Here is a 23,559-nt window from a genome sequence, read left to right on the forward strand (position 1 = left end):
GCGCTGCGGTTTTTCCAACTCTCACCGATCGTGAATATATGTTGTAGGATCGTTCGAATAGATATTTACTATTTATGTACTCATTTTATATTTCGTCTGTCGTCATGACGCGTAGGTATACGTTATAACGAGGCTGATGACGTTCGTGACGTTATTATTGCAATCATTCAGCGTTTCGGGATAATCGTTGTTTCGCAATTTTTAAGAATAATAATCAATGAGACGGATGAAACGCGGCTGAATCATAATACAGCAAAATATATATATATATATATATATATATATATATATTCGTATCTTGAAAACTTGACTGATTCGGTCTTCCTCTACTTATTGTTAGTAGTATTTCGTTATATTAACTTTATTACTATAACTTCAGCCTATAATCGTCGTACAAGTACTTGAACTACGTTTTATGATTGACGCGGAATAAAGTCTTCAAAAAAATTTATACTAATCTATATTATTATACGAAGAACGCTAAAAAAAAAAAAAAAAAAAAAAGCAGAACGAAGTACAATGAAATGAAGTGAAACGGTCAAGCGAATTGATATTCTCTCTCTGTATTTTTCTCGATTGTTCATCGATATAGTCAGACGTTCCTCATCCATAGTCATTGGCAGTATACTTATCCAAGTACATATAAATATATCCGAACTCGGAATTAATATGGACGTGGACGAACTATCATATGCGGTCTGCAGACATGTTTCGCGGAATGATATATATTTCGCTCGGATTCATACCCCGGTATTCTTATCCTTGGATTCTTATTCCTCTTCGTTTTTTCTCTTTTTCTTTTCTCTCTCTCTCTCTCTCTCTCTCTCTCGGCTTGCGTTCTGTTCTTTTATTTTATTGTATTGTTTTTCTCGCCGGTTGATGATAATTACGATGGTGACTAATAGGGTGATGATGATAACTCGTAACAATAATATACATATATGTATATCCAACGGGACTTTCCTTGTATTTATTTTCAACTTCGTATCGTGATTACATGTGTATCATCTATAATATGGATATAATATATATATATATATATATATATGTTATATAGCAACGTGCAAATGAACCTTTAATTTTATTTTCTCTCTATTCTAAAATGGTAGTCGATCGTTTTTTTCAATCCTTATCATTTTCTATAGTCCCACCGGGTTATGATTATGGACAGGACTGTACCCTAAGGCGTAGTAAAGGGATATGGGCACAACTAGTGTGTCTGCATATAATAAGTCGCTTTGCGTTGCTGGGACAAAACAATGCGTAAGAGACACGAATGGAGTGCAAATATGGGCGCACCGCACCGCACCGCCAATGGGACATTCCAATGTTTCGCGGTATTGTTTCTACCAAAATGGTTAGATAAATATTTATCGAAATGTATTCACTGCAAGAGGTTTGACGTAACAAAACCACGCTGCGCTTCGTCGTTAAACTCATTATTACATTACATTACATTATATTATATTATATTATATTATATTACACAGTATCGTTGAAAGTAATATTTTTGTATGTATAAATTGTATAATAATGTAATTTATTATAAACGACAATTTCTTGTGATCGTTTGACGTTTTCTTGCCCTCGTTTCAAATGTCGAAAGACATTTACCGTATAACAATATATAATCCATATTACAAAGAAACTGACTAATGAAAATAGTTTTATAGTAATTATAGTTGATATTCCTAACCTTCCTCTCTTATTAACTGTTTCAGATCCAAGGCAATGGTCAGAAACGGCTGTAGCTCACTGGCTCCAATGGGCAATCAGGGAATTCTCACTTGAGGGTGTAGCGATGCAACCGTGGCAACACATGACCGGAAAACTGATATGCGCTATGGGCAAGGAGTCCTTTTTGGCAAGGGCGCCAGCCTTCATGGGCGACATACTGTGGGAGCACCTCGAAATACTGCAGAAAGGTGAGTGTCGTGGGCGGGGTAGAAAACTTCCTTGCGAATTTCTTCTCCTTTTTCTCTTCTTCTTCTTCTTCTCCAAACTACGGGTGAAAGGTATAGGTATACCAAAAAACGAGGAAGACTCCCTACCCATCCCATTAGCAGCAAAAAAAAAAAAAAATAGAAATAGAAATAGAAAAACCTGCGAACACGTTTTTCAAACGTGAGAGATAAACGCTCAACAAAAGCACAATGCAATGTGCTTCTCTATGGTGGTTGTTGCGCGGGGGCTGCAGAATGAACAACTATCATATAATGCCACACCACTTGGTAACGTGCACTTAGAGCTGTAGCGAAGAGGGGCGGAGAGGGAGGGGGGGGGGGGGGGGGGGGTGGAAGAGACGAAGAAAAAGAATTGGAGAAAATGAGGGGAAAAGGGAATCGGAGATCATGTACCTTGCGAGAAACCCACGAGACTTTTCATTCGGAGTATGCGGAGGGTGAAGGGCCAACACGCCCTCGAAACTGCCCTCCCCCCCCCCCCCCCCTTTCCCGCTTTGATGCCCCATAGAAACTCGAACGCCGGATATTCGGAAGAGTCTCTTCTCCGTGGGTCCAACGTACGTTACCTGATGCATAGGGGTTGGGGCTTATATATATATATAGGAGCCGCGTGAACAACCACTGCAGTGTGTGCAAATCCACTGGCTGCCACTGCTATTGCACGCGCAATAGACTCGGAAGAATATAATGACTATGGCTAGCAGATGCGGCATCGTAACGACCGGACGAATCTACTCGAATTACAAGGAATCCACTTTGGAAAACGAAAATCAGGTGCAACGCACCGATTCATCGATCTTCTACAGGTACCTGTTCCTCTTCCTCTTCTACTTGAATTCCTTGTGTTATTGCTCAGCCAGTCCACGTGCCCCCCTCCCTCCCTCCCTCCATCGAACCAAAATCCTCTTCTCGAGTGAAACTCAGCCTTTTACTGCACGTACCTTATAATTGTCATTATAGTTCCATTTCTATGCGCGGATTTCAATGGGCCAGCTCCTTGACCAGAAGTCCATTTCTTGGTTCTTTCCTGATTTCCGGTAGAGGTACAGGTAATACCGCTGCGCGACGCAGGTCAACCTATTCATGTCTTCTTTAAATTTTCATCGAATATCCTCGAGGTGGTTTCATTGTCTTTCTATTTTTTTTTTTTTTTTTTTTTTTTTATCAAGATTTTTTTCCTACTTTTACAACGTCTATGGATTCACTGGTTTATAGAAGGTATTCAGGCACACGGTGGATTGCGTTTAACGAATGTGTTTGAAAGGCTGAGAGAATTGGGGGTGGGGTGGGGTGGGGTGGGGGAAGGTCTGATGAAGCGGCTCCGCTCGAGGTGTGTACATACACCGGAAGCAGAGGTTCACCCATGATTTAACTTCACCTCCATAAGCAAAGTTCCGTGATTCCTTGTAATCGAGCGTGTCGCACCTGATCCCCGATCGTTCGTCATTGTAACGAAATAGAGAGAGAGAGTGGGTAACGATATTATTCTTCAAGCTTTCGACGGGGAGTTTTTGGGGCGTTAAACGGCGTTACCGACATCGAACGATTTCGAGTAACTGTTCATTAACCGTGTGCGCATGTATACCGGTGAACACGCAACGAACATCCAAGCAGCACGCTCTTTAGTTTTGGTCCGCGCAACTCTCGCATGGGAACAAAGAGAACTCGACAGCAGTAGCAGCAGCAAGAACAAAGCGAGCGAAAAATGAAGTGAATAAAAAAATCGAAAGAAAAAAAAAAAAAAAAGTAAAATAGAGATCCGAAACAACGCAACAGCAAAAACATCACCTGTGCACTCGTTCTTACACGTTACTGGATCTATTCGACAGATAAAAAAAAGTCTTTCAAACGATTATTTTGCACTTAATTGTCGCCACAAATTCATTACGGACAATATAAATGAACGAGTCGATATTTTTTTTTTTACAGAAAAATTTTCGGCTGCTTTGTAGAAAAAATTGTTTAATATATGTACATACGTCTATATACTTGAGTTAGGAGCAAAGCTAAGAATTGGTAACTATTATCATCCTGGCAAATTCTCTGTTACGTTAGATCCTGTAAAAGCAGATCATGTCTGTAACGAATGAAGGATATTTGACATTCCATTATTTCTGTTTCCAAATTAGATGTGAGTGGAAATATAGTAGAGGGTAACGTATGTGAGGATAATGAAAATAGTAACGAGTACGCAGAGACGTGCATACGTGCCGAAGTGAGTACAAGTACAAATACAAGTACGTTGAACATGTATAATTTAAAATTGGGTAAGTGAGTAAAGAGTGGATCGGTTTGATTCCGCGAACAGGAGCGGATATTAAGAAACACTTAAGAAACTAACGAACACCAACGACTCGAGAGGTTGTTTGAATTCCCACCTACCATACGGAAAGATCTTCTACATATACATACATACATACATACGCGTGTACCTATATCCACCCATAGGAGTATACCCAACACAGTATTATACTAAACGTATATAAAAGGGAGAAAAAAAAAAAAAAAAGAATGTATGTACTAAAATACTACATCCTCTGACCTCACCGTCGCCTAATACCGCCGACTCATTCATAGATCTTTGTCTGTTAGCTTTTCTTACTCCCCTCCACCCCCTCACCTCGGGTCTCTCTTCCCTTTTGCGAGAGATTTCATTTGCAGGTTTTATTTATTTTCATTTCTCTCTCTACGTGTCGTGTTTAAGTTTCACGCATATACTCTGCGGTGTTGCACGAAGGAAGCGAGGATTTTTTTTCCTTCTCTTTTTTTCCGTAGGCCAGTTTTTTTTTTTTTTTTTTTTTTTGAAGAGACGACGATGATAATGACATTTTTTTCTTTTTTTTTTTTTCTTCTTAATTATTGTTCCAGAAGTTGACACGGAGAAACCTTCTCTGGAAAATGTACCCGCCAATCTATACGAGAGCGTGTGCGTACCCGATCTCGGCGAATTTATGGGATACCAAGGAACACCCAGCATGGCCACACCGGAACACAAAAGTCCGGCAACCCCGGCGACTCCGCCTAGCACTCCTCAGAGTCAGCACGGGCAAAACCAGAACCAAAACCAGAACCAGAACCAGGGACAGTCCCAACCACCCCCGCCCCCACCGCCTTCCGTGATAACGCTGTCTCGGCAGTATCACAACGACGGTAAGCCGATCTAAATCTCATTATCTTTTAAGTGATCGACGGGATTACCGTTACTCTGTTCTACCTAATCTGCATGCATGTACTTCGGTCGTACATTAAATCTGGTCTCGAGGAGGTCGAACGAACGCAAAGTTGGCCTCCCTTCACAGGTATATACAATATAACTCTCTAAGTTAAACCAAAACTACCTACGTCGTAAGCGCGTTGCTTCACCGACACGCCAGCGGCAGCTTCACGCTGGCTTCACATCAGGTACTCGCAACTTACCTACTACTAATGACGGGGTCCGTCCCGATGAGTCGGACTGGGACTTGCCCGTCTCTGCGTGTCACGTAACTCCACTGTAACACAGGTCCCTTCTATAATGGGGTAGAGTCTGTCATATTTACTCGAACCCAACTTCACGTTGGAGGGTATGTGCGAACTCGTCTTTGCGTCATCCGTGTCCAGAAAAACGTCTTACGGCTTTTCCTTGTTGAACATTATCAACTCTGCATGTGGAAGGACCACCCGGTTCTGGTAACAGGTTTCCCGATCTATCGGTACCACCACCACCACCTAACCATCGTTCACAAAATCTGGACTTCCTGTTCAACCATGCGCGGGGCTTCCGAGTTAAGTCCGGAGTCGGAGAACGGTACCGTCGAACCCCACTAAGGACGACACCATTGACTGGACGATTGAAGAGGAATCGGACTCGTCTCGTGGTCAGCCGATGGTTAGATGTGGCAGTCAGGCGGGTTGCCGAGCCGGGCAGTGATTATTTGGTATTACGTCATTGCGACTGACCATGGACGAATAGGGGAAAGCCTGTAAAGTTGCGAAGGGTCACGGTTCGCCACCCACCCATCTCTATACGCTACCGCTCGTACACTCGCCCGACAGCCAGCCAACCCGCTATAAAACCACCGTATCCTCGACGATCATCATGACGATCGAAGTACCCGGCCTGTTTGCTTGTTCTGCGTTGCGATCACGCGCTTTTGTGTGTTTCGTTGTTGGATACCAACCGAAGGTAATCACGGGTAATGACCCTAGGCTAACCGTTCGTTACTTCACGTTTCATGTGTCAAATTATCCCGATTTCTTTACTCGATGTATGAAATATTACTCTTACAAAACGTTGGATCATTCATGCACTGAAGGGTCGCTTTGGATGAATTGAAAAGTTCGGTCCGGTCGAATGATTATAGAAATCAAGCTCTTCTTTTGATTGCCATTGTTCGCTGTTTGTTGCTTTCAACTTTGACAAGTACTTCGTGACCATTCTCGTTGTGTAGATTTCGTAGTTCAACTTAGCGGAAATGATCTATGAATAGGGAATTATGAATATCGGGCATTGCTCAATAACAAGACAAGAGAAATTACTCGCTTTATGAATTGTCGATTTATGTTCAACCGCTTGGCTCGAGTTGGATGTACCTACACTCAATACTCAGGATTCTCTCGAGCTTGATACTTTTACTCGCAAACTCAAGTACACGAACGAAACGAAATAATATACTCACTGAGTTTTTACGCTGGAGAGAATATTATAAAGTGTTGTTATGAATTTTCGCTTTCGAAATCATGACTGAAGAAGTAGTTCTAACACGGTTTTAAGGAGAACGCGGCTGACCGCGAGAATTGTTCTTCGTTCGTTTTCGTTCTTTGTCGACCAGCCAACCAGCCGAACACGTGTTACCAGAGCTGTTTCTGGAAATCTTTAAAGATAATCTTGACCGCCAAGTCTTGAACATATCTTTTCCACGGCCACACCTCTTGTCAGAGACTTCCAATTATTTCCATTCTATCGTTAATCATCCTTCTTCAAATATCACAAGATAAATAAATGGTCGTTTGCACCCGAGTCCCAAGATCTTGAACGGTGTTGATAGTGTCGTCGGTGGGTTTTACCGTCCCATTGAACTTGAGTGTTGTGTGTTTTCTCGATAGTAGCTCAACAAGTTTCGAAGCATCTGCCACTCTCTCTCTTCCTCTCCCCCCTTCACTCACTCACTCCATTCGTCCAAGTGCGCAACAATACTCGTGGAAAGTACATTGAGACGAACATCGAGGACATTGCAAGGGACACTTTAGGGGTGGAGCACTTGAGGATATTATAAAGCTATCTGCTCGGGATACCCCTCCCCCTTGTACAGCTTCCGGTCGTAACAACGAGCCTTCATTTTTACCTACCCAACCCTAGAGACAGCCCTGCCTTTCATCATGGATACACTACTGGCAGCCCCGAAAGCTCCACCTCGCATGCTGCTGTGGATGGTTAGGTATACGCGAAACATGGCGGTGGCTAGTGGATCAGGTCTGCGAGGATCACTTATAGATTGATAATTTAAAATCAGCGAGAATTATTGGAACCGTAAAATTCTATCCAACCCAAGAGAGTCTTCTTTTCAAGAAGTTCAAGATTACTTTGGTTTTAAATCCACAAAAGCTCGAACGATAATTGCAAACTTTTTCAAATCCTGATACTTTGCAGATGTGCAAAATTTCCGCACTTCACTTATGATTGACAGTGTGTGGAAGTTCGCAACGGTGTCGTAAGCGAATGGGAGAGGGAGAAAGATTTGAAATCTGTCTGGTGTGGTCGGATCTAATACGTGTCACCGGCAATTTCTATACCCACACAGACAAACAGCTTTGTATTCGTGAATATAATGGAATAGCGGCAAACGTGAAGCACTTGGTTTCGTAGCACGTGCTCCGATGGGGGGATTATCTTTCAGTCCCTCCTCCTCCTCTTCTTCCTGCTACTACCGCTGTAGCTGCTGCTGCTGCTGCTGCTGGATCGAAAAAAAATTGTGGTTGTGTCTGGGCCACGGATTTCGCCCGGAAGTATCTACGAGAGCCCTTGGCCCTCGGAAGCCATCGAAATAGAGGAAGTGCGACACGATCGTAAAGTTTGAAGGACGACTAGTGGTCGAGATTCGCGTTACGCACTTACTCCTTCCTTAACTTCATTTTACAGCGTGTGCTAAGGTAAGTGAACCATTTATCGACCCGTTTAGACCCAATTATTGACCTGTTATTTCTAAAATATTACTTAATTACGGCAGAAATTGTGAACTTCTCGATGACTGAAGGCAATTGATAGAAGGTTAGACACTAGAGATTTGTTTTTGGAAAATTTTAGAAGTAAGGTCGACAATTGGGACAGGGTCAGTAACTGGTACTGCACTTACCTTACCCTGATAACCTTGGAGACATTATTATTCAACTTCCGAATGCAATGCGATGGATTGCTTTTTTTTGTTGTCCTGGATTCCCCTGGGGCATGTTCAAGAGAAGCAAGCAATATTTCGAAATTTCGTTTCATAGCCAATCGTTCGTCTAGCTTGCCACGCGAGTGTCTTCGCGAGTGTCTGTATAATACCGGCCTACATAAATTCTTCTCCGCATCTAGATAATGGGTTGAAGAAATTAACCAGTTCCGGCCAGCTCGCTCGCCCCCTCGGTAGGTATACATATCTATATGTAGGTACAAGCGATTCCGAAATAATGCTCGTCGTCGTATCGTCAAGCTCGCCTCGTTTTCGACGACAATGAACTCGTTTCAATGCTTTTCACAATGCTCAGGGTTTATAGAACGTCTTGCGCGTTATAAGGGAAACGATCATGGGCTGTTTTTATTTAGTTTAGTTGTTTTCTTTTTTCATTTCCTAAATAAAAAGAATAAGAAATACTGAAAAGAACAAGGAAGACGCAGGTATTAACGCGTCGGTGGAACAAGACTTACGTCTGTTAAAACCGCGCGTCGAAGGTCGAGAGGCGATTACCATCCCTCCTTCTACATTGTCTGTCAAGTATAAGGTCATACGTGTAGTTCGCACGATTTACACAGTGTGTATGTATGATTTTCAATGCATATATAAACGGTCTGATATTGCTGATTGGAAATTATGAAACGTTCGATTTATCTGGCATGCACTTAAATCAAGTTTGGATTTATCGTCAATGAATAGGTATATAACTATATCAGAATCCCATTTATTTTGGCGATATTCGTCACCGTTAATTGTCGCCACGTGTCGTTACTTTATTTATTATACTCGAATCTATTCCATATATTTATTTTATGCTACAGGACAAGATAAGAAAAGAATTTAGATACTTAGGTTCATTTAATTTTGTATAAATTTTTGTCACTTTTAATTATTATTGATTTTCACGCGATTTGAAAAAATGCGATATAGTGATTCAGCTCAAAATGCACGATAAAGACAATTTTCCGAGTAGTAGCCTTTTCGTAACCAGATTCGCCACACATTACCTGGAATGAGAAATGATTTTTTCGAGGCAACAAGTCAACCTTTTCTCATCGAGAAGAGAAATTAAATTGAATTGATTTTAACAAGCTTAACGTTAATTCAGAGATTAACTGGAATAATGTCAGGGTAAAAGTAGGTTTTAGGTCGTAGAAAGCCTGGAAATGTCGTCGAATTTTTCCCCACCACGACAACGAATCCTTCGATTTATTAGTCAATATCCTTTGAAGAAAATCTTCCGCACGATCATCGTGTTCCGGTCGTTTGATCGATTGTTTTCGGCGCTTCGGTCGATCCGTCAAAGGATCCGTAAAACTGAAAATTGAATGGAGAAAATTGAAATAAAAATAAAAATAAAAATAAAAATAAAAATGTGGAAGCGTAGCAGAATCTCGTTCACAGTGTCGCGCTGCTGCTTCCGACGATACGAGGGCAGAGAGGCGAAGAGCGTAACCGCGTAGCCGATCGTCGCTGCGCAGTCGTGCAGGCGAAGGGCTCGCTTTGCCGCTATATGTACTCGGCGGGGCGAAGGCGGGTATCCCACTTCCGGTCCCCGCGCTGTATCACGTGCGTGCCACTGTGCGGGGACTCCCCTCCCATTCCATTCCATTCCATTCCATTCCTTTCCCTTCCATTCCCTTCCCATCCCCGCCGCCACCCTGTCCGACATCCGGTCTCCCCCTGGCTTCCCCCTTCTTCCTCTTATTCGTCTTCTTCTTCGTCTTCGTCTTCGTCGTCTTTCTCTCCTCCCTTACCTATAACGTGTGCGTGTGTGTGTGTGTGTGTGTGTGTGTGTGTTGGCACTTCTTCGCTCTCCTCAAAAATAGAGACCCTGGCTGCATCGTCGCTTCGTCGTTGTTGTTGTTTTTACGTTGCAGTGCTGCGTGGGAGATTCAGTCTAGCCCATGTGCATCGTAGGCGGTTATTTTTCCGTTCTTCGATATCGAGTTTTTTTTCCCAAATGCCCAATTATCTGAATCCGGAATATCGACACTCGTTCCTCTTTTATTGTACTTTTGCTATTGCACTGGTCTTTATCCTGTACCCGATAATTGGATTAGCAAAAAACATATCCTGTGCCTCTTCTGTAACGTTGAAAATATAATGTATAAAAAGTGTAACGTACGAGGAATCTTTCTGCGTTCTTTCAGGATCCAATATCGACAGTTTTCCATTTTTTTTTTTTTTTTTTTTTTTTTTTTTTTTTTTTTTTTTTTTTTTTTCTCTCTTCATTAAATATTATTTCAGTATTATTACTTTCTTATTTTCGTATCGTAAAAAATTCAACGGAATACACTTAATCTTATCCCTAATTGACGCGTTGTTTATATATATATACCGGGACCATCTCTAGAAACTAAACAGGAACTGCGCATGCGCGAATTTAAATCCGCCGTCCGTGCAGTCTGGCCACCCCGAGACCTTGCTGTCAAACTCTGTTTCTGTCGGCGATGTAGTTCACATGCATTTTTGAGGTTAGAATCTCAAGTCATTGAGATAGTCACTCGGAAAGGCTTGGGAAGCATTTGTTATTGAAAATTGATTGTTCAAAGAACGGTCGGAATTTAATGCTGATGCTCTTTGAAAATTCGTCCTATTCGATTGAAACAAGAAATCTGTTTAAATGTTGGGCGCTTGGAAGAAACGAAGCAGGTAGGTGGGGACAATTTATTCAATCATTTTCATTACTTCGTACATTAGGAATAACAATGAAATTTTTTTCTTTCAACAGAAAATACAGCCAGAATAATAGCATCTCTGCTGTTCGCTGATGTCTTCTCTTCCCATTCAATTCATGACACATGCAGAGATCATCGGCCACTTTTGTTGGTTGGAAAAGGAAGTTGTAGATCTTACGGTTTCTTTCAATTTCAAATCTAATCTAAAAAAATCTAATCCGAAGAGTAAAACTCAGAAAAATTCTGTGACACAAGTTAAAAATCAACATTTTCAAAATGTGCCTCAGTGTCACAATTAACTTTGAGGATAATCATGTTTTAGAGTAATGTTCGGAACATTCATATGAAAATATTGACTTATCGGGTTCAACATTGTACCCCTTGTTCCTTTGAAACAAATGAATATCTAATTTTCACTGAAGTTCATAAAAATACTTACTTAAACCTAAATCCAATACAATATCTTGTTCATAGTGCTCCGAACATCATCCAGTAACATGAATATCCGGAAGGAATCCCTCTGTTGCAGAAACCGTTATAAGGTTCTTTGTTTTTAACTTGTGCCACTAGATAACTTTTGCATTGCAGATTCCATTTCCAATTTTAGGATGAGATTTTTTGTTTCGAATAGTGTTAACATGGGATGCAGAATTAATTGTAATAAATGGAGATTCACAAACTCTCAGTTTCAATGAAGGACCATTGTAAGAGTATAAAATTGAATCTGGTTTCAAGCTTTCAATAAGTTACCGGATAACTCCCTGATAAAGATTCATCATAAAAAAGTTAGCCAGCAAGTAAGTCCTATTGTAGACAAAGTGATCATTTGTAACGTGTACTAGTAAGTGAATGCATTCCTCAGACCTTGCTGGGGTTGAACGAGGCTCAAGCACGGATGATAGCTGCAACTAGCTAGTCAGATGATACTGTCGAATAATATTGACTTTAAAGACATTTTCAACTGAAGTTATCCAACATTTTTAGATTGAGATTGGTTCAGTTTACACATCAAAATTCATCCTTGGAATCTTATTTTAACACTTGAAACACTATTCATCTGAATTGAATACCAAGAGAGTGAAAAATAAAATATCAAAACTGCCGAAAATAAAATTTGAAAAATAATTCGGGCCAATAATACTGCTTGGATGACAATGGTGCACGGAATGATTGCTCTGTAAAATTAGTTAGCAGCAATTGTTGAATAACAAACTTATTACTATTGGCTCGATAGATCTAAAATGATGGAATATTCAAACACCATGATCTGTAGCGTGTCGTGCTCTTCAATTTTGCCACGACTGATGTTCAGAAGGTGGCGATGACCAGAAGAAATTCCTTCGGATACCTGTTGTCTAATGGAACAACGGAACAACCAGGTTCGATGGTTGGAACGGTGGCACCAATCGAGAAACTAGGGTCCTAGCCACCAAAACGTTTTGACCATCAGGTAAGGTATGATTTTCATCCTATTATCCAAATTTGAAACTTTAAATCTGTCAGAACAAACGAATTTTATCATTGAATACATGTGAAAATATTGTAATATGCAAATATCATAGTATCAGAAATTTACTCACACGCTTCGACGCCTGACAACTTTAGTCTCGCTTCGATGATGGTTGTTTCCCACCTGAAAATATTAAAAGATATTATCATCAGACAAGAGCTTCTAATTGTTCTGGATACCACTAACTATCAATAAATTGCGACAGAAAAACGAATTGCTACTTTTTGTACTCCTAAGCTTTGTGTTTCAAGATACACTATTTCTTTTATTCCTTGTTACTGATTTTATTTTAATATTTTATGTTCATCGGCACTGATTACTGGCTTCCGGAGCACTGCACTGTAACAAATCTACTCTGGAGCAACCTTCTGCTGGGTTTCAACAATCCATTTATTTTTAATTTCATGTAAATAAAGAATCTGTTTAAAATAAACAATATTTTTACTTACCTGCCTCAGTTTGCCTAGACTCCCACTCGTTGATGACGTTCCACATTTAATTTCAGATTTCTTCTTTCAATAAATAACTGATCCAATTTCTGTAGCTTTTGATATTTGTTTCTCCATTGACGCCTTTATTGTGTCGATTAAATATCTTCTAATATCAACTACGGTATTGCTGAATGACACTTTTCTTAGAAAATTCACGATAAGTAGGAATAAATATCAACATAACCTCAATACGCTACTTTACGCGCGAGATATTCAGAGCCTTGTCACATTTCGTGTACGTTGGTCGCCTTGGTTAGCTGACGAAAATTACTCCGCGGGGCAATTTCGCTGACCAATGAAATTGAATCATTTGGCGCATGCGCAGTTCCTGTTTAGTTTCTAGAGATGGTCCCGGTATATAATAATTGTATAATGGGTGTATGAAAAAAAAAATTGCGTCGTAACGACGCGATTGTCGCCAACGACGGGTGTATATATATATATATAAATAAATTGACAGTTTTATCGATGACAAAAGAAAATTTCCTCTTCCACGGTTTAGCGTGGAGTGGAAAAAAAATTGCACGCAGATAGTTTTCGTTACGGAATATAAGTCTGCAGAATACGAATATATGTTTATATATATATATATATATATATATATATATATATATATATATATATTCGTTAAACATCCGTCAACGTTTGTAATCGAGACGGCCTAACTCGATTGTACGAACTGCATTCGGTGGAAGAAGAAAGTGAAGCATATAACAGGTTGTGTAAGTGATGATTAAAAAAAAAAAAAAAAAAGGAAAGGAAAGAAAAAAGGTAAAAATAAACAAACGAAACGACTGGAGTCTGTTAAATAGAAATAAAGTCGCAATTAAAAGATCTTTTTTCGAAAATATACCAACCTACGCGTTCCTCAGCAATTAGTTAACGCGCATGACGAAACACGATTGTATAGGTAGGTACCTACACGTATTATCGTCTGAATCCCTCTATATATACCCAAAGAGGGTTGGAAAAAGAGAGAATTAAGAGAAAGAAACGAGGGTGGCGGCCACCCCTGCAGCAGGTGGTTGGAGCCTCGCGTTAATGTGCATGCCTCTTTCTATGCGTGTGTAACCAACCAACCAACCAACCATTCGACGAACACACGAACCCCCTCAATCTCGAAAAATTCTCCTATGTCATAGGATCGAGGAGGGCCTCTACGAGCTCCTCCACTTCCACTTCCACTTCCATTTCCACTTCCATGCTCTACGTACATAGTTTTGGTATAATATCTATACGCCTGGATTCGACAATCAGAACGAGGATGTGTGAAACGAAAAGATTGGAATGGAATGGAATGGAATGGAATGGAAGAGAAGGGAAACTTAGAGGAGAGGTGAATAGCGTTAATGCCGGCGAAGAGGCGGCGGTGAAAAAGGGGTGGGGGGATGGAATCGCGGAGGGGAAGGGGCGGGGCAGGAGAGGGAGAGAGGGCTTGTTGCTTGGGGGTGGGGGGGGGGGGGGGGGGGGGGAGTCGAAAGCCGGAGAGTTGAAGCGCGATGCGACCGCCTCAGTGACACACGCGCTAACGTCAGGTTCAAGTGGCGTATGGATTATAAAACTGCGGGTTTTATACTGTTAACGTGTATATGTATACCCCGTGCCGTTGTAAGTGAATAATCCACGAATATAAATATAAAAACAACAACAACGACAAGGACAATTATCGTAACAAGAAGAAGAAGAAGAACAAGAACAATAATAAAAGTGTAAAACGTGAGATAAGGGTAGATATCGAAGGGTGGTTTTCTTCTTTCACATATATCTTGATGGCGATGGTCTTGTTTTAGTTTTTGTTCATTTCTTTTTTTCTCGCATTGTATATAGTTCTTCACTTCGTTATTTAAACGTTATTGTTATTCATATCGTCACGTCGCGTCGGTCTGTTTAATCATGAATTCTCGATGCGTTTTACGATCGAACGGCGTCTGTGGAGGATCAATGAACAACCGAGGATTATCGAAGATTCATCGATTGTGATATATAGTAATTTTTGAATACCGATCAAATTAACTTACTTACTTACTTACTTACTTACTTACATGCATACACATATTGATTGTATACGTACTTAGTTGCGTCTGACTTTGTGTCTCTGTGTTTGTGTATGTGTGTTTGTGTGCGTGTGTGTGTGTGTCTGTGGGTGGGTGAAGAAGATTTTGTGCATTGTGCCAATGTTCGTTTGTAATGAATATTAACTGTTGGCGATAAATAATATATAAAAATAAATGAATAAATAAAGTTTCGTCGAGCGATCGTTACTTATTTTTAACGAGAAAAACTATATATAATACTTATGATCGTTTTAAAATTAATTTATAAACAATCGATGCTTGGATCCTTATACACTGCGTTGTATGATAATAAAAGAAAAAAAAAACCAAACTTCCACGACATCGACACGCGGTGTTCAACGATGAAAGCTCAAACCTTGATCGCGCAGAGTTGCGAGCTTTTAGTATCGCAGCTGCGGGAATAATCTATCGATCTATATAGATCTGGAAACGCATGATCGACGAGATATTCATCAAGCGGGAGGAAGAAGAAAGGAAGGAAGGAAAATTAAAAATCTAATTAAATAATTGCTCGAGAACTGGTCAACGACGTCGTTATTTATTTTAATTTCGACAAAGAATTTCAAAAGACTAAAGTTATAAAAATTAAATACAAAAAAAAATTTTTTTAAATAAGATACAACCACAACCATACACCCATCGCCCGAAGACCGTCGGCAGAACGGCGTCACGGCGGGCGTAGTGAGCGTCGGGACGTCGGGGTCGCAGCCTCCGGGGCAGGCGTCGGACACCGCGGCGCTCCTCGGCTCGTTCACGAGCAGCGGCGTCGAGAGCGCTGGCATATCGTTATCGTCGTCCCACTCGGGAAACAACTCGGAGATGGTCCTCCAGGTCTTCGATACCCTCGTGGCCGTCCACGAGGAGCCCATTTACGCGGATTATCCGTCGTACCACGAGGCCGATCCCATCACCCACTCGCCCCAGCAGTCCCACCCCCAGTACAACAATCATCATCATCACCACCACCACCATCACAACAACCACCAATTGTCGAGGAGCGTTACTTCCGGGACCGTCATGCCCGCCCCCCTTTCACCCGATCACGCCACTCATACACCAGGTAATATTCAATGTCCAGGAATTAGCTTTCGACTTATTTTGAATTATTTTATGTATACGTTTTTCGAATCGTCGACGAAACTGGGATTATGAGGATTCGTGAATCGATGGTTTTTATACATGTAGGTATCGCACTTTTGGATTTTAACACTTTTTGCGGTTTTTTAACTTTAGAATTAAGATGAAACTCGAGGAAATCCTAATGCCGTTGCATTAGATTTTAGATTTTTTATTCAACTGTAATACCTAATACTTACTTCGTCAGACTCGTGTTATGTCTTAGTAGAGTATTAAGTAAAGAAATCGTTGCTGAATATTAACGTTCATCGTTCGAACTATTATTCTCATCCATACGAACTTCGGATACTTCATCCATATATTGAATACGAAGTTTCTAAATTCTTTGGCATGTATTTCACTTTTTATGCTTTACAACTACTGTGATAACAGTGTCGTATCGCTTTGAATGTAGGTATATGCAATCGTTTCTGGGATTAGGCAGAAGATGTAAATTTGTGCTAACTTTCAAAGCATTTCTGTCGGCATTTTTATGGTCAGATAAACTCTATTAAGATCGTTTCATTTTATGGAACGTGGGAAGGGATTGAAATACTTGACAAGAGAAAGAGAGAATGAAAAAGGGATCAAAGTTGGCTGCTCGAATCGGTATGATTCAATTTCTACAGTATCGAAACGAAAATCGCTTAGATATTTGGAAATTCATATTTTTCGAAGTTTCTAGAACTCTTGGAATTGCGAGTATCACGATTTCATAGAGTATAAGAATGAATTTGTAGAAATCGATGCCGGAATTGCAACCAGTTTATAAAATAATAATTGTTGAAAGTAAAATCTTTTCAGACATATGAAAAGTAAAATCTCGCAACTCAATGAAATTGGATTGTATAAAGTTTTTATAATATTACTAAAAAATAAATTCGGTAATATCTACAAATGATCGGAATTCGTTTATTATTGTCAAAATTTTTTATTGTTTCTCAACATTTTTTACTATATTGTTTGTTACCCTTTTTTGTGGTTGAAATTGCTATGATCTGTTTTTTTTTCTTCCCTCTTTTGTGATATTTCACGAATGATTTTATTCGCTGTTATAATTTGAATCGTACAATCAACTGATAGTTGAAATTGTTTCAACTTTTATGCAAATCGTAGCTCGAGTTTGCAAACGTTTGTATTGTTGGATTGTTTCGCTTTAAAAAATCGTCTTCTTTTCTTGTTCCCTCTTCTTCTTTTTCTTCTTCTTTTTTTTTCTCGTCAAATTGGAAACTTGCATTTCATCACTCGCGTTTGCGTAAAGCGTGCGCGAGTACGACGAAATTGCAAACCTAACAATTCACATGAAATTTCGTTACAAATTGCGAACACTTAAATTCTCGCCGAAACCTTGACTGACGATTCTCGTACAGAATGTTCGATGAAATAGATTTTTCCTTGCTAATTCCGATAGTCATTTCTCTTTTCAAGATCGTTATCAGTACTTACCAGGATGTTTACAGAGGTACCCAGTGCTATTTGGATTTTTAGATCGTTAGATATTTCGAAAAATAGAAGCAATTACATTGAGTAATTTTCGCTTATGCTAAACGTTTTAAATATACATGTATATATATATATGTATATATATATATATATATATATATATATTATTCTTTGTTGTTAAAATCTACCACGATAACTCGCAGAGATTAGATACCTATATGAGCAAAAATTAAGAGGGTCTTGCGATCCTGAGAAATCCCAAAGCCTAAACATATATAATCCTGAACATGTCTTATGCTTTCTCCTTGTCCGTTATATATTTAATTGTTTTAAAAAAAAATCTATTTACGTAATTATTGTTTTAGTTAGTAATTATTAGTTCGCTGAAAATGATAAATTATGCCCGTTACTATTTATTTTTTTTTCTTACATACCATTTCTCGGTTTCCTGTTCTTCTCCTTTATTCGGCCTTTGTGTAACGAAAACAAAAATTATCCTCCATATTTTCTCGTCGTATAGATTAGGAGATTAAAAAAAGATCACTCTTAATTACACTTTAGAAATATACATGTTAAAAAACAGTCGAACGACGTTACGAATCTGTTAAATATATCCAAAAGCTGTAGAAAAAAAAAAAAAAAAAATTATCTGCAAGAACTTGATCATTTCGATTACAAGTCAGACTGTAAAAAATACTAAGACGACTGAATATTCACCTATATATGAATGAATAATAAAAATCTCTTCTACTCATATGCCTATGCCTATGGTGGTGTATATACATATATATATACCAACGTATATACCATGAAAGAAGGAATCATAGTTATTCGAGGTCCAATAAAACAGACCCGTAATTATTACGAGTGTGGGAGAGTTCGCAGGTCACTGTCATAAGTCGAGGAAGAACAATGGCCGCTCGGCCATAAGCGCCTCGAGTTACTCTTTTAACTCTTGGTATAAAGATTCCTCCATTAGACGTACGGAGGTAGATATATTTTATATCCTCCGTTGTACGGTGTACCCAACTATGATGTATATTTTTCGTCTTTTCTTAATTTTTTTTAAACTCAATTCTCACAGTTCCATATTCATTACGAACAATAAGACGGCGGTGACGTACGTGATATTTACGTGACTAATTGCTTTAACTTTAAACCGTGATTCATGATTATAATCACTGTGCGAAACGAAAGGAAATTTAATGAAGCTGGTTTATAGAAGATGAAACTGAGGTTAATCAGATCAAACTTTAATTAATCATTTAGGTATACCTAAATTGAAGGACTGGTGAAAAAATGACGGTCAAAACTGTGAATTCGAATTTGGATATTACATGTTTTTAATTTTTTTTTTTTTTTTTTTTGTATATGGTTTGAATTTTTTCTTTTTTTCTTTATTTTCTAGCGATTTTATTTGGCCTGAATGAAGTCTGTAAAAATCGTTTAACACAGATTTATATCAGTCAATTGTTTCTGACTTCTGGGTTGTTATAAACTTGATTATGCTTAATCGGAAAAAACGAAAAAAACGCGTATCGAAAATTTAGCTATTTGTTTGAAATCTTGTTAAAACGTGAATAAATATAATCTTACGATATTCTCACGATTGAATCTAGAATTGAATATATTCAAAGAAATCCAAAGCATATAAGAGCTGATAATTATAATATGATGAAGCTTGAACAAGTCCCACATGCCTTTGTACTAACAGCTCGTAATATTCATAATATTTAAAGATTGGATATCTCGCTGCGGTATTCCGCATTACAGAGAACCTTATCGCTTTTTTTCCTCCTCAAAACCGCAAGGGAAAATTCCGCACCGCAATACAGGTACCTACAATCATTATTCCCATCATTATTATTCTCTTCGTATACATTCGTTATAAGAGAATCTGATGAAAAATTGATGAGGGGACTTGAAAAGGCTCGTAAGTTTCATTAAAAAAAAATATATATATATATATATATATAAATAAATCAAACATGATAGTTTTTCAGACGTCACAGACAGACAGACTGAAAAAAATAAATAAAATAAAAAAAAAAAAACAAGCGACACGAATTACAAAATCTTTTAATTCCTCTCTTGAATTGCTTCGCGAGCGAAACACGCGTTCAATGTAATAAAAGTATAAATTAAAAGCTGCGCGTGTTATATTGAAATGAAGAGAAATTCCGGGTCCCGGTACGGGAAGAAATTTGTGGATCGTTGTTCGCTGTCTGGAGGGCTCAGGGAGCGTAGCAGCTGTCCCAGAATCGGCGCGTGCCAGACCCAAAGCCCAGGCTCGGCACCTGTTGTCCAGCTGACTGATACGCTGGCGCTGCTGTTGCTGTTGCTGTTGCTGTTGCTGTTGCTGTTGCCCCTCGCTTGCAGCAGACACTCTAACCGTTTTTCTGCCTTTTTGTTTCAGCCCATTACTCCGGGTACGGGGACGAGGGCTCCGAATACCACGATCTTGCACAGAATCACCAAACGCCTCATCACTACGGTGTCGACCCTTCGCCCGAGTTTTACAACCACGCCGGCATCCACTTGGAGTCCAAGTACCAGCCGCCACAAGCCTTCAAGAACTACGTTCGAGGTAATGAAACGCGATTTCGAGTTGCGAGTTTTTGGAGCAGTTGAAACTTGCGGAACTTTAAGCGAGGGAAAAAAAAAAAAAAATAAAAAAAAAAACTTTGAGGAAACTAACCAGTTTTTAATAGTCACAAAGTCGACGAATCAAAGTTCTCAAATCTAAGATTTGAAATATACTCGCAATTTTTTAATTTTATCCGTTTCAAACTATTTCCAACTTTCACTTGTCTCGAGTTTTACACCCTTTTGGCATTTTTTTCGAACCTTTGATGTTTGGTCAAAGTTTGATTTCTTTACTGTAAGTTTCGCCACTACCAAAAACTTGGGGATTCGACACTTTTGCAAAATTTCAAATTTCGAATTTCAACACCGTCTCCATCTGTTCTCGCATCGAAAAATTTGAAACACTGGATAAGATCAGTAAATTTTAGCAAATACCTACTTATAATCGCAGTCGTTGGTGATGATTCTATAAAATATAAAGTGTTCAATCCGATCCTTACTTTTCTTAACCAAATATACTTTTCATAACAGTTGAAACTAGCTGTGAAGATAGAGAAAAATCGTAACTTCGGTCACAGAATTTTCAAATTCAAATCAACCATCGATTCTGTAATTACAATTTTTCGACCTCCCGGTTCTTCGTGAATTCCAGTATCAAATCAGTTATGAAATGTGAAAAAAAAAAGAAGTCTACGAGGTCAAGTCGTCTACCGTTAAACAAATAAACGATAATTTAAGAAAAGCCCGTCAAGTCAAGTATACACAGATTTGAGCGCTGGCAGGTTGATTCTGAAAGCTTTGATTTCCATCACGGATAGCTTCCCGGATATGTTCAAACCGGAAATGGTGTATGTTTTAAAAGTTTCGAAGGCATGTATATCAGCTCGTCTGTCTTAAATACCAGGTAATTGATCTCTTCGACGGTATTTCCTATACATAGATGGAATCACTGCAAGTCATTTTACCTCGTCGTATCTTTTCGCCCGACTCATTGTCCAACTATCAAGGTACTTGATAAAAAAAAAAAACTTTTAGGAAAAAAATTCTGTGCACATGTAGAAATGATTTTCAATATTTTTATGGAATTATCATCGAACGCTTATGGGGCGGGCGGGGGGGGGGGGATGATGTCTATAAAATTTTTACATACTTCAATCTGACTTCTTTTCGTTTTTCGAAACCTGATCAATTGTTCATATCCATAGAACCATAAAAAATCGTCCATTCAACATATATATTTACACACACAGACACTTAGATCGTTTAATTCTACAGAAGCGATGAAGAAACTTCACTGTATAAATAAAGAAAACTATCATCATTATTTCCAACTCCTTTACATAAAAAAAACTCAGGACGATTTTTTCTCCGTCATGGGTATAAGATCCGTTCGCGAAAAGTCTATGATAATATCTACGATCATTGTCAAATTCACGCATGAATTCTGTCAATAAATAAATTATATAAACTAATAATACCGATAAGAAAATATTTCCAAAAACAAAAACGAATGATCCGTTTTCTCTCGTCAATCAGGTCGCTACCAGGAAACGTATAGCGAGGGAGGATACGGCCAGTACGATGGCACGTCCTTTCAAACAGTCCCTGGAAGTGGTGCCGGGGGTGTTTCGGCGGCGGGTAGCGATCAGTGGGGTGTCGGCCCCCTCAGCGATCACCTATCGCACCACCCTGCCTTCCTCTCCGGCCTTCCACCTCGGGATTCGTCCAACCCTCATCACCCGTCCTCCATTGCTAACAATCCGGACCAAAAACCGCTCTTGCAGAGCCCGATGTTGCCTGGTTACACGGGTATGTATTTGACAATATATGATTAATACATTAGAGTACAACTATCGCATGCACGAAGCTGATCTGTTATAGTGGGTTCAACGTGCCGATTGAATTCTTTTTTAATTTTTTTTTTTCTACGGAAGTCAATTTTCTACACGCGTTCATAATTTTTGACGAATCAAAATAAGGGTGTTTAAGAAAGAAAGAAAGAAAGAAAGGAAAAAAAAATCTTCCGATTTCGGTAACATCGATAAGGATTTAGCGATTTTTTTTCAATCGTGGCGTTTGAAAGAAAACCGGTTCGAAAGCGGATAACTAGACTTCGCGAATATTCGATGCTTCTCGAAAAATCGGTTATAGTCCTAGAAATTTTTTTTCATTTCGTTTCGTCAAATTTATAAGCTAGCAATAAATCCACTATGAGTCAAGTATCCTGAGTTTTGTTGATACGAATGTATCAATATGTAATTTCTTTCCGCATACGGGTAGATCGACGAAGGGAGATCTCATTTGAAATGTAATTTTTCCATTGTCACAGGGGGCGGCCCATGCTTTACAGGTTCAGGACCAATTCAGCTATGGCAATTCCTGCTTGAATTGTTGACGGACAAAGCATGTCAAGGATTTATATCGTGGACGGGCGATGGATGGGAATTTAAATTGACAGATCCTGACGAAGTCGCACGTCGCTGGGGTATACGAAAGAATAAACCTAAGATGAATTACGAGAAATTGAGTCGCGGTTTACGTTACTACTACGACAAAAATATAATCCATAAAACAGCCGGTAAACGATACGTATATCGTTTCGTATGTGATCTACAAACTCTTCTTGGGTACGTTTATAACACATTGTTAATATTATTATTATTATTATTATTATTATTTGTATTATTATTGTTGGTATTCCTTAGAAATGGCAAATCCATTATACACGCGTATAAGAGTTTTTTTTTGCACCGCTGTCGTTGGGATCGTGTAACGATGACAGATATTAATATTTATTATTGAATTTTTTTTTTTATTCCCCCCTTTTTCATTCTTGTCTTTATCATCCACTTTGACAGATACAGCCCGGAGGACTTGCACGCAATGGTGGACCTGAAAGTTGAAGAGAAGGAAAAAGACTGAATTTTTGTCAGACAATGTACGCTGGGACGTATTAACACTGTTAAAAACGAATAACATTCATCAATCCTTCGTGAAAATAAAAAAAAAAGAACAAATGATAAAATAAATGAACAACAACAACAGCAGCAACTGAAACAAAAACAAAAAAATTTAAATAAAATAAAATGATACAAAAAAAAAAAAAAAAAAAAAACAACAACATAAAAACAAAACAAAAAAACAACAACAACACACACACACACACACACACACACGCGATAACTTGAGAGAGAACAATGATAGTAATTCGATTAGGGATGGGACGATGCTGCAAAGTTAGAACGAAATAGGATAAAATAAAAGAGAATAACGTTTATTT

At 39.0% G+C, this 23,559-nt stretch overlaps 1 protein-coding gene across 2 annotated transcripts in view; it reads left to right on the forward strand.

The window, feature by feature from the left end:
• Window positions 1–23,243, forward strand: part of LOC124408221 (transforming protein p54/c-ets-1) — a 143,762-nt gene extending 120,519 nt beyond the window's left edge. For both annotated transcript variants that reach the window (XM_046884989.1, XM_046884990.1), the window contains 6 exons: window positions 1,722–1,925; window positions 4,833–5,114; window positions 20,110–20,280; window positions 21,816–22,088; window positions 22,609–22,906; window positions 23,138–23,243. In XM_046884989.1, coding sequence (XP_046740945.1) covers window positions 1,722–1,925; window positions 4,833–5,114; window positions 20,110–20,280; window positions 21,816–22,088; window positions 22,609–22,906; window positions 23,138–23,201 — 1,292 coding nt within the window. In that variant the 3' untranslated portion in view covers window positions 23,202–23,243. The remainder of the gene's footprint in view (window positions 1–1,721; window positions 1,926–4,832; window positions 5,115–20,109; window positions 20,281–21,815; window positions 22,089–22,608; window positions 22,907–23,137) is intronic.
• The last annotated feature ends 316 nt before the right edge of the window (window positions 23,244–23,559 follow it).

The sequence above is a fragment of the Diprion similis genome, chromosome 7, assembly GCF_021155765.1.
Source record: "Diprion similis isolate iyDipSimi1 chromosome 7, iyDipSimi1.1, whole genome shotgun sequence".
Taxonomy (NCBI): domain Eukaryota; kingdom Metazoa; phylum Arthropoda; class Insecta; order Hymenoptera; family Diprionidae; genus Diprion; species Diprion similis.